The sequence below is a fragment of the Megalobrama amblycephala genome, linkage group LG12, assembly GCF_018812025.1.
Source record: "Megalobrama amblycephala isolate DHTTF-2021 linkage group LG12, ASM1881202v1, whole genome shotgun sequence".
Taxonomy (NCBI): Eukaryota; Metazoa; Chordata; class Actinopteri; order Cypriniformes; family Xenocyprididae; genus Megalobrama; species Megalobrama amblycephala.
In genome coordinates this window covers 20,286,141-20,298,634 of record NC_063055.1, presented here as the reverse complement: position 1 = coordinate 20,298,634, position 12,494 = coordinate 20,286,141, and the positions used below count along the sequence as shown (strand labels likewise).

Sequence of the window (12,494 nt, the reverse complement as noted above, 5' to 3'; positions counted from 1 at the left end):
AATATAACCCTCAAAATGGATCTTTACAAAATGTTCGTCATGCATACTACATGCACGCATCGGATCATGTGATTATAGTATTTATTTGGATGTTTACATTTCATTCTGAATGAGTTAGTGCTCCGTGGTTAAAGCTAACACTGTTGGAGAGATTTATAAAGAATGAAGTTGTGTTTATGAATTAAACAGACTGTAAGTGTTTACAAATGAAAATAGCGACAGTCTTGTCTCCGTGAATACAGTAAGAAATTATGGTAACTTTAACCACATTTAACAGTACATTAGAACGAAACATTTAGAAAGACAATTTACAAATATCACTAAAAATATCATGTTATCATGGATCATGTCAGTTATTATTGCTCCATCTGGAATTTTTCGCTATTGTCCTTGCTTGCTTACCTAGTCTGATGATTCAGCTGTGCACATCCAGACGTTACTGCCTGCCCTTGTGTAATGCCTTGAACATGAGCTGGCATATGCAAATATTGGGGGCGTACATATTAATGATCCCGACTGTTACGTAACGGTGTTATGTTGAGATTCGCCTGTTCTTCGGAGGTCTTTTAAACAAATGAGATTTATATAAAAAGGAGGAAACAATGGTTTTTGAGACTCACTGTATGTCATTTCCATGTACTGAACTCTTGTTATTCAACTATGCCGAGGTAAATTCAATTTTCCATTCTATGGCACCTTTAACATTACATCGGTTAATAAAATATGGGGGTTTTTTTTGTTTTGTTTTTTGGTAGGCCTACTGTAAATTCAAGTTATATCCATAAAACCTAAAATGTTGCTGCCACATTTTTATGGTACTGTTCTGGAAAGTACAGCTTTTTTCCATAAATTATACAGAATTTTTGTATAGTGTCAGTAAATAATGGCAGAATTAGCATTTTCAGGTGAACTATCTCTTTAAAAAGTGATAATGGTAACATGAAAGTCTTACTGCTTTTCGCTTGCCATCCTTCTGGTAGAGCCATTTGACAGTGGCCTGTGGGGACCGCGGCTGGCACTCCAGGAAAGTGCTGCTCCCCTCAACCCCAAACTGCACCGTCTCCCTCAGACGCTTCTCTACTGAGAGCATCAGAAAAGAGCCACATTCAAGTTTCTGAAGATCTCTAGCATTGTTATTCAGTATCATATAAAATGGCTGTTTACAAACCTTTAGCGTTGAATCCTCTGCACTGCCTTAAGGGATCTCCGTGTTTGATATCTTGCCTTCTGCTTCTCCTAAGGATTCATTCACAGATGGTTATGGTTAAAAGCTTATGGACTATTTTCACTGTGAAATAAACTGTATTGGTTACAATTACTGTCTTGGTAATTGTATTGGTTCAGTAGTTCTGTTGAAGACCAAATGAATAAATGAATGAATGGGGTAAATGAATGTGCTCTGACCTCTTGGTAGCCGGGGTGAAAGCAGAGCAGTGTTCTCCATCCCAGGCACAGTAAGGGTCTCTGGCCAGGCAGCAGTCTGAACAAGCCTTGCCATAAACGGCACACCTGTGCAAGGACACCTGGGTAAGACCCCTTTCTGAGGACACGTACAACTGTTGCTGTAAAAAGAAAGAGAAAACATTTAAAAAACAGAAATTTTTTGTTTTTTACAGATCAGGTACTGATTTGTAGGTGTTACATTTCGAACATTAAATATCAAAAAAGCTTATTTCAGCTAGTTGCACTACTTCTCATTTCATTTAGTTTAAGTTGAAGTACTGAAATAACTAAAACTAAATAAATTAAAACTATACAGACATTAAAAAACAACTAATTTACAAAAACTTATTAATGAAAATGAAAACAGAAAAATATAGAATAAATTCAAAATATTAAGAAACAACACTGGTTTTATGCATGTAGCATAATTAAAACTAGGTAATTTTTACCCTTTTAGAAGAAATCTTCAGAGTTTTGACAGCTGCTGGAGTCTAAAAAAATTTGGAAGGAAAAATTAGCATCATCATGCATAAAATCATGCATTATGGTATTTTTAGAGTCATTTCCACCAAACAGATTATGTAAAGCAAAAAGTAATGAAAAATTCTGTATTTTTGTACCTTAAAAACCTCAACCTCTTCTAAAATGAGCTCTTCTGTTGTGCTGATGTCTTTTGGTAAGACAATCACCTTTTGGACTGTTCCACGATCTAAAGTTCAAGGAGAATCATAAGTAAAGCAATGATCTTTTTATAATTGTGCAAATTAAGTGAAAGTTAAAGTGACATGTGAAGGCCAAGTATGGTAATTCATACTCGGAATTTGTCCCATCCAAGTTAGTGCACACACATTAAGAGCAGTGAGTAATGAACACACAGACACTGCAAACTGTGGAGTGGACACACACCCAGAGCAGTGGGCAGTCATGTGGGGTTAGGTACCTTGCCCAAGGGCGCCTCAGTCATTTCCTGCCTGTATTGAGAATCGAACCTGCAACATTCGGGTTACCAGTCTGACTCTCTAACCATTAAGCCACGACTGCCTCAGTTCATGTTGCAATTGGGCGGTTCACATGCTATATTTAGAAAGAATCTGACATGGTCAAAAATGTCTAACCTGTGCCCAGGAAGAGCACCTCGTATCTTCCATCCACAGCATCCACCAGGTCCACAGCAATGGTGGTGAAACGGTAATCAACTCCAGTCCTGACCACCAGGGGGCGCTTGTGTATCGGATATATAGGTTGATACATTAGCGGATGGGCACGCACAAAGTTCACAGCCTCGTCAGAGAAGGCTTTAGTGGTGTGGAGATCAGGGGTGAACGTTCCTCCAGGACACTAAACAATAAAGCAAAAGCAGAAAGAGCAAAATAGAATGAGATGACATCAAAGAATCAACAATAAGATATAAAACTGGTTTTCATTAGAAATACTTACAGTCCCCGGGCGAGGGTAGGGGATTTTGCCAGTGTAGGGTGTCCACTGATAGTTGTGACCATGTTTGTGAGAGAAGGGTCCATTGAAGACATTTCTGATGTCGGCCATTGAGTACACACACACAGCAGAGCCTTTAAACACAGAGCTGGAGAGGAAAAGAGAGAAACAGCATTGGCATAATAACTAATTTAACAAAAGATATTCAATATAAACACTGATTTGAAGGAATATAACTGTTTTTTTTTTTTTTTTTTCAAGTAATATTTTATCTTTACAATTCATATATAAAAGCCTGCATATGCCTTGCTTATTTACTTTTTTTAAATTTATTTTTATTTAACACTGTAATAATTTTTTACTGTCACTTAAAAATTTACTGACCCCAAATCTTTGAATGGAAGTGTAAGTATTTTAGATGTTTGTATGAGAGATTATCTCACCCAGCTGTGGAGAACACAGCATACACGATGGGGTTCCGTTCATCATGGGTCCTCTGGATGAAAACATCCCCTTTAAAACAAACAAATATCAGCCATCAGAGACAAACAGAGAGCTGATCATGGACATGTTGTGATCTCAGAGGAGAGAAAAATACATACTGAGTTCATCAAAGTAAGTCTCAACACCGTCTGCACCAATCACAGAACAGACCAGTCGTGCTTTGAGGAAAGTCGTCCACTTATTCACCAATGACCTTTGACCTCCATCATCATTCTGAAGGCAGTGCACACGGATAAAAGATTAGACTTTAAACAAACCTTGGGTTCATCTGATTTAATACCGATTTGCATGACAAAAATCATCATGATTAAAAGTTGATTATTAAGTCAGAGTGTGGCTTAAGTAGACTTGTGTCTACCATCTGGATTTTCTCACCAGACAGACTCGGCCTACTCTCGCGAGGACGCTCGGAGCGCTGCCCCCAGAAGCATCTAAACTCTTCTCCCGAAAGAAGAAGTAAAGCTTATCATCATTCTTCTCTGCACTGTCTGGAATCTTCTGGATTTTTATAAACACCGGCTCTGATGGAGAGATAAAGAGATTTGTAAAGAGATAAAGGGATAATATTTGTCACCCGTCTGTCTTTTTATTTTAATCCCTTCACTCCTTTGCTCATATCGTACCGTTCAGCCACCGGGAGTCATACTGCTCAGTTCTGACAGCTGGACGGTCTCCCAAGGTTCTGAAGATGGCTGGATCTGTACCCATAAAGTCCACATGTACCCCAGCATACAGGTTCCCATCTGAAGACAGTAGAATGAGTGTAATGTGGAGAGAGAGATAGATTAAGATGGATGACGACTGGATAAATTTATACTATATACAAGTAGAAGTGCTTAACGGAATAGTTCCCACACGTTTTGGCCAATACATTTCCATATCTGCAGTCAATCAAGTTCACTAGATAAGTACTTTTAAAAATAATAACTTCATAGATATTTCTGGAGTAAATTTCTATTTGTATATCAGGTGCCAAAACCTTTGTGTTTATAGATTTAACCCTTTTGTGTCAATTAAAAAAAGTTACACATAGGCCCATAGTTGACAAAAATGTCCCTGTCATAAAAATTTGAAACTTGGGAGCACAGACTTAAGTTTGGTCTCTTTTAAAGAAGACCCTTGGCAGATTGTTGTTGAAGAAAAAATAATTAAAATTTTAAAAACAAACAAAAAAAAGTTATAAAGGTTTAAGTTTATGAAAATTATTTATGAACAATATTTTATATAAATTATATATTTTATGAAACATGTTGAACTCTAAAACTGCTAGAAAATCAAAGGCATAGATCTAAACAAGTTGTGTTCCAAATTTGAGGTTGATATTTAAAAAATTGAGCTTTCAGTAAGATTTTGTTTGGGTGCAGTACCAAATTTTCCCCATAAGATGCCAGCAAAACTCCACTGGTACACACAGTGGTTGGATTTGTGATTTGCAGTAGAGTTTTTCTTAAATATTACAAGCACACAAACACAATTTTTTTATAACACACATACAAACCACACTCTGACATCCATACCGACACACCCACACAATTATAGCTGCATCATTTATCCAATTGGCTCTATAATATGCATAAGCAGAAATCAGAAATAAAGCGAATATTTGCTTTATGGGCCAAACTTAAGAAAATGGGACCATCTGGTAAAATGAAAGCCTATTAACAGAGATTGTAACATTTTATAGTTAAATGGCCCCTGGATTAAAAAAATGCCATTTTAATGGGTTTCAATGGGGTCATTTTTGTCCTTAAGGCCCTGAGAGGAACTATTTTTTGTACCTAGTGCAAAATAGATTTTTTTCAAGGAAATTGGGGTGAAACAGTAAAATTTCAATAAAAATACACACTTGAGCCAAAATTTATACAGTTGGCATTAACACAGATCAAAAAAACAAAACTGAAGAAGACAAAAATGTCCATAAGGTCGCTAAAGAGATAAACAATTATACAACTTTTACTCAACAAAAGTGCAATATCTTGCCGATAAAATACACAACTATTCGAAAGTTTGGGGTTGGTAAGATTTTTGGTAAGATTTTTTAGAAATAAATACTTTTATTCAGCAAGGACACATTGATCACAATCACAGTAAATACATTTATAATATTACAAAATATTTCTATTTCAAAAAATTCTGTTCTTTTGAACCTTCTATTTATCAAAGAATCCTTTGGAACAGTAGTGTATTTTAGAGCAAAATTCAAAATCACAGTTGTGTTTTTTGGAGCCTGACTACATGCTTTTGTTTTGAGAGACAGAGGGAAAGCAGGAGAGAGAGACAGAGAGATATCTCACTGATCAGAGCTGCTGCATTCTCCTGCCGGGGATCATAAGGAGACTTTCCTTTTCCAGAGTCCACATACCCAGGAACAAGCCGGAAGAGATATTCCTACACACAATCACACACACACCATATGAGTAATAACAGTGACTGTACTGAAGAGTTCATTTTCAAAAATGTCCTTTAAATTTAGCCAATATATTTTCTTGAAACATTCATTCATTTTAGCCCATTTAACTCTGACTGAACTGGTAAATAATTCTAGTCTACAAAAGTAACATATTATTTGATGATAATATGAAAAATGTCTGTAAAACTATATAAGACCACACACAAACCATATATTCTCAAACATGTTGAAAAATTATTAAAAAGGTTAAAAAAAATGTGTTATTGTATTGATCATATTTATGATCAACACAGTGCTATTGATGAAATACAAAAAAACATTTTGTTCATTATTTCATTCTCTAAATAAACACTGCTGAAGCCTACTGTAATTATTATGGTGTGTGTGTATTTGTATGTGTGCATGTGTACCTCAGCCCTCCAGCCTCTGTTGATGAAGGTGCAGATGGGTTTATATGCTCCTGTGCCGCAGGTGTACAGGTGAGTCCTGTTCCATGGCTCAATCAGACGCACAAAGTTAGCACACTCTCCCTGAGAACACACAAATAAGAAAAAAAAACAAGGCGTTTTTGACAAAGAATGTATTTCTTTGTCAAAATGATTCAATACCAATTCAACACAGCCAGTACCTGTCCACCTTTGCCGGTTAATTTACACTCCCCTTTTCTTTGTGCTGTTGCTGGCCAGTGAATCTGAAAACACACAAACTTTTTTAATAACAATACTTCACTAAAAAGGAACCATGAAACTACCATACAATTGGAAGAGTTAAGGTTCAATTACAGTAAATTAACTCAACTTAGTATTTATTTCTTACAATAAGAGAAAATTATTCCATAATACAATAATTCTATAGTGTCTTACAATAAGGGGTTCTTTATTGACATTTTGCATGTCTAGAGAGACCAGATATTCACGGCTGCCCAGGTAGAGCCGGCCTTGGTCTTGGTCCATGTGCAGAATTCGGTAGTCACTGGTATTGAAGGAGAAACTGAATGGCCGTATGGTTTTTGTCTCCAGTAACTCTAAAAGAAAGAGAAAAGTCAAAACGGTTTACTTCAACAATATCTTCTCTACAAGTACCAGTGGTAGTATGGATGCTTTAATTCTTTAATTCTTCCAAATTATCCAACCTTCAGATTGTTTGTTTAGAGGTTTCACTCCCTTCTCCTGCAGAACTTTTAGTTCTAACCCTTCTTGTGGTCAGAGACTAGGACAATTGTACACAACTGTTTTCAACATTGATAATAATAATAAATGTTTATCAGCATATTAGAACATTTCTGAAGGATCATGTGACACTAAAAGAGTGGAGTGAATAAACTGCATTTTATATTCGAATAGAAGATATATTGAAATAGAAAATTTTAAATTGTAAAAATATTTCATAATATTACTGTTTTTGCTGTATTTTTGGATCGAATAAATGCAGCCTTGGTGAACAGAAGAGACTTCTTTTAAAAACATTAAAAACTAAAAAAAAATTCTAAAACTATTTCTAATAATGATTTTTTATTAATTGTATTTTTATTTAATTTTTAAATTTATTTATTTATTTTATTTTTTTTAACTCAGGCTTCTTGTTCTGTCATATTCTTCACACAGCAGGTGCTGGTAGTTTCCATCTCTCTCTTTTTCTTTCTCTCTGAGGGAGGACACAAGGGAGAACAGAGCAGGTGCAGAGATGAGAGACGGCTTCAGCTGTCTGAGCTCGCCGTGCTCCAGTGTACCAAGTGTCTGTTCCCTGTCTCTATCACATTCAGCCAGTAATTTCCCCAAAGACACCACCAATTAAAGCAATGCGTTTACACCAAATATTTAGTGTTTTCATCCATGTTCAGAAAGCTTTAAATGCCAAAAACATAATTACATACATCATACAATAACAGAGTGAAGGTTGGGCCAAGATATGAGAAGCAGCTAGTTGACTTTAAACATAAATCTGAGGTTATGAGGACGTGCTGACATCAGTGCCCTCTGAGAGTACGAGACTAAGTGCGTGAGTTTAGCAGAGTGGAACGACGCAACTGACACAGACCGAATCTATAAATTACTCCATGTTAGCGTCATGCCACACACCACTTTGATCTCAGAGGTATTACTGTGCTCTCGTCCAAACGCCTGTCCAGCGTTACACGTTGGATAAACAGAAATAGAACGGGGCCGGTGACAGGAAGGTCACAGCGAAGTACGTGGAAAGAGTTTTAGATAATGTATTAAATAAAGACACTGATTAACCCCTTGTATACATTTTTGAAAGGAAACAATAGTCTGACTGAAGGTCCGACCTAAATAACATTTAGTCATTCGAACAGTAAATGTGAACACATGTACTGTACATGAGATCACATGAGAACAGGTGAGATGCCACATATTAGGTGCTCTCCTTAGGGCTCTAACTAGGTGGCGAAGTGTGCTGGTGTGTGTGTATGTGTGGTTCTGGCAGCTGTGTGGGTGATCCTCCAGTCATGTACAGAATCTCCCTGGCAGGTCCACAATCCACAGGGACAGGCTGGGATTCCAGGCCGCTCGCTGTGCACTGGGGCCACGGATCTATTCTCAGCACGCTCTCTCATCCCCGTCCAACAGGCTTCATCCACAAAATCCACTATCTTTTGGCAAGGGAGTGCAGCTCGCTTTATTCAGTAAGAAGGCACCTGACAGCCTGCGAACGTCAGGTCAAACCTTGACCTTTACCACTGTACAAAGGTTCTAAAGCTTCACACCAGAAAGAAGGGAAGTGATATCCCTTGAGTGAGGAAGTGATGTCATTCAAAAAGGAATTGACACAAAATGATTGACACAATGTTTGATTTTTCTTTAAAAAATAAAACAACTTATATAAAAACTTATAAAAAAAACTAAAATCTCAAATACATTATTATCATTATTATTATTATTAAAAAACATATGCATTATTATTATTATTGATTTATTACAATACATTGTTGTTATTATTATTATTATTATTATAAAAACAAAAATAAATATCAAATACATTTATAATACTAATGAAATGTATTTATTGTTTTTATAATAAAATATAATTTTGTATAATTTAATTCATAAAATAAAATGTTATAATATACCAAATATTTTATAAAATATTTTGTATAAAAACAATAAATAAATACCAAATACATAATAATAAAATATATTTGATATTTTTATTGTTGTTTTATTGTAGAATTTAATTGATAAAATAAAATATAATATATAAAATACTTTATAAAATATTTATAATAAACAATAATAAATAAATATAATAGCACAGGAGTTGTGGCAGAGATCTGAACGAAGCATATAAGTGACATGATGCAGGGAATGGAAAATAGGAAAATTCAGACAGCATTGAGTCCCTTAAAGGTGCCCTCGATTGAAAAATTGAATTTATCTTGGCATAGTTAAATAACAAGGGTTCAGTACATGGAAATGACATACAGTGAGTCTCAAACTCCATTGTTTCCTCCTCCTTATATAAATCTCATTTGTTTAAAAGACCTCCGGAAAACAGGCGAATCTCAACATAACACCGACTGTTACGTAACAGTCGGGGTGTACGCCCCCAATATTTGCATATGCCAGCCCACGTTCCCAACATTATCATTATGAAAGGCATTAGACAAGGGCAGAACGTCTGGATGTGCACAGCTGAATCATCAGACTAGGTAAGCAAGCAAGAACAATAGTGAAAAATGGCAGATGGAGCAATAATAACTGACATGATCCATGATATCATGATATTTTTAGTGATATTTGTAAATTGTCTTTCAAAATGTTTCGTTAGCATGTTGCTAATGTACTGTTAAATGTGGTTAAAGTTACCATAGTTTCTTACTGTATTCACGGAGACAAGAGCCGTCGCTATTTTCATTTTTAAACACTTGCAGTCTGTATAATGCATAAACACAACTTCATTCTTTATAAATCTCTCCAACAGTGTGTAATGTTAGCTTTAGCCATGCAGCATAGCCTCAAACTCATTCAGAATCAATGTAAACAATATAACAGTATACAATACTCACATAATCCGACGCATGCATGCCGCATGCATGCCGAACACTTTGTAAAGATCCATTTTGAGGGTTATATTAGCTGTGTAAACTTTAAGGCACTGTTTAAAGCAAGCGCAAGCTCTGTGGGCGGAGAGCACGGGATTTAAAGGGGCCACAGCATAAATCGGCGCGTTTATAATGATGCCCCAAAATAGGCAGTTAAAAAAATTAATTAAAAAAAATCTATGGGGTATTTTGAGCTGAAACTTCACAGACACATTCAGGGGACACCTTAGACTTATATTACATCTTTTAAAAACATAATCTAGGGCACCTTTAATAGAAGCATTAATGACTAAACACAATGCAACCTTAAAGGTCCAGTGTGTAAATTTTAGCGGCATCTAACAGTGAGGTTGCGAATTGCAATATAGAAAATCTACAGTGGCCAACACAGGACAAAGATGCCGTCGTCTGAGACAGTAGAAAGTAGCCAGTCAAGCAAACGCACTCTGTAGAGCAGTTTGTCCGTTTAGGGCTACTGTAGAAACATGCCGGCGCAACACAACGACTTAACATGTAACGGGACCCGCGGTGTATGTAGATACAAATGGCTCATTCTAAGGTAATAAAAACATAACTGTTCATTATGTAAAGTCTTTATACACCACTGAAAACATGGTTATGTATTGCATTTCTGTCAATAGATCATCCTAAAATTTACACATTGCACCTTTAACTGCACAGGACTGTAAAACAATGAGCAAGACTATGGTAAAATCTCTTTTTAATACATTATGCATCAGATGTGTATCTCTGTATCAAATATTTAAGGACACATGTATCTTTGTATATGTATGTTTGAGGAGTTCTGCCTCTAGTATGTTTTCCAGCTGGCTGGTACAGTTGTGACTCTTATTGTAAGAGTGTGTATGTGCATTTGCCAGCTCGTGCCATGAGTCAAAATCAAGTTTAATAACATTTACAATGGCGTCATTTAAGGAGGACAAAAGCAGTCAGATTTTCCACTCACAATGTCCCAATTGCAAACATTTTATGTTTGCCAAATCTAACTACAGTGATGATGCCAACGGCAGACAGTCAGTTAGTTTTTACAATGTGTTTAATGAGAAAATATGGCATATTTTTTCAATTAATTATATGAATTTATAATCTTTTGCACATGGACATACGTCAGAACAATTCTAACATTGCCACTGGAGAGAAACAACAGTGTCTCATCTGTTTCGTGGGTTGGAGTCATAGGAATAGTCATGAAGATGTTTGTTTCAAAGAGGTTAAAATTGAAAATATCTCCTAAAAGGTACAACAAACTACACAGATGGCATCACTATGTGCTATTCTAGTCTTTATGCCTCAACTATGTCTGGAAATACTGAATAGCACACAGTATTTTCACAAATCTGATTATCTCAATGTATGTTTAAGAGGTTTGTTTAATTTAGAGGGTCATTAGGACTCATTAGGGTCCCAGAGATAAAGAAGTGGAGCACTTGAGAGTTCTCAAGACAGATTTGCCGAGAGACTCTGTGGTTGTAACAATCTCTGGCCTAATACACAAAGACAAGCCGATAACTGTGGAACATGCTGAACAATGGGTTAGGGAAAACTGTCCGATTATTAACAGTCCCTCTGTTGCCTGTAAGAAGAAACATTATGCAATTCTGTGGGGAGGAATAAGACGCCAGACCCCTCAATTAATGTGCAGTGGAAAACTGGATTTATCCCTAAGGGGACACGCATATAAAAACTCTTGTGTATGTTGTAGCAAAACTAAGATTATAATGTCTAAAAGGAGTGTCATGATTTCACTGAGACATCTAAAACAGTAATTGCAGCTCAATCGCCGGAGGCAGGTGGACAGCATTTACTGCCTCCGTGAAAAAGGACATCTCATTAAAAAAGTAAGTCTGAAAGAGACTGAAATGTTAGGGGCTGCGTCAGCAGTTCAGTTCAGTCTGCTCAGAAAATAGACACAGACTGTATAAAAAGTATAGCGAACTATCCACGTCTGTATATTTCTTTTGGACGTCTCTAGTTTGAGCCTCGTCTAAACTCTTGCTGCGAGTCGGCCCTGACAGCTTCTTTCCAAAAGCTGCTGCTGCTCTACCTCACTGATTTTATCACCATATGGCCAAAGACTTTTTTAGGAAATCAAAATATTTAGGTCATGACCTAAATGCACAAGGTTTCCATTGGGAAATATGTTTTAATGACATTTCTAGTCATTTATAAAGCTCATCTAGTCAAAAATGACATCTGGTGCACTTGTAGCCACCTGGTTAAAGGTATTTTCTAGGTTCAGTACACTCAAAAATGAACACTGTCATCATTTGCTCACCCTCATGTCATTCCAAACCTGTATGAAAGGATATTTTGATTCAAGTTCCTTTTTTTTGTCCATACAGTAAAAATCATTGAATTCCATAGTTCTGACACATTGTTCAAAATATCTCCTCTTGACATAATGGTGAGTAAATGATGACAGAACTTTCTTTTTTGAGAACTATTCCTTTAAGTTATGCTCAATGGTGCAATGATGGATTCAGAACTTCACTCTTTCTGGATCAAGCTGCACCGTTGCCCTTTATTTAAACAGTAAGAACGCTTACCCGTTATGCTGCACTGAACATATTTCTCTGCATAGCTCTATTTTAATCTGACATATAACAAGTGAGAGGGATCAGA

General features: G+C 36.3%; 1 protein-coding gene across 2 annotated transcripts in view; it reads right to left on the bottom strand.

Moving 5' to 3' along the window:
* Positions 1–12,494, bottom strand: part of sema3gb (sema domain, immunoglobulin domain (Ig), short basic domain, secreted, (semaphorin) 3Gb) — a 42,547-nt gene that overhangs the window by 3,706 nt on the left and 26,347 nt on the right. Inside the window, exons 3-17 of one of the 2 annotated variants that reach the window (XM_048209537.1) lie at positions 6,655–6,815; positions 6,420–6,482; positions 6,202–6,321; positions 5,676–5,769; positions 4,005–4,124; positions 3,757–3,902; positions 3,480–3,594; positions 3,321–3,390; positions 2,881–3,025; positions 2,559–2,781; positions 2,064–2,152; positions 1,893–1,934; positions 1,405–1,562; positions 1,169–1,236; positions 953–1,077 (exon numbers count right to left, since the gene is read on the bottom strand). In XM_048209537.1, coding sequence (XP_048065494.1) covers positions 953–1,077; positions 1,169–1,236; positions 1,405–1,562; positions 1,893–1,934; positions 2,064–2,152; positions 2,559–2,781; positions 2,881–3,025; positions 3,321–3,390; positions 3,480–3,594; positions 3,757–3,902; positions 4,005–4,124; positions 5,676–5,769; positions 6,202–6,321; positions 6,420–6,482; positions 6,655–6,815 — 1,739 coding nt within the window. Of the gene's footprint in view, positions 1–952; positions 1,081–1,168; positions 1,237–1,404; positions 1,563–1,892; positions 1,935–2,063; positions 2,153–2,558; positions 2,782–2,880; positions 3,026–3,320; positions 3,391–3,479; positions 3,595–3,756; positions 3,903–4,004; positions 4,125–5,675; positions 5,770–6,201; positions 6,322–6,419; positions 6,483–6,654; positions 6,816–12,494 lie in introns of both variants that reach the window. The other variant, XM_048209536.1, reaches the window with a different exon arrangement.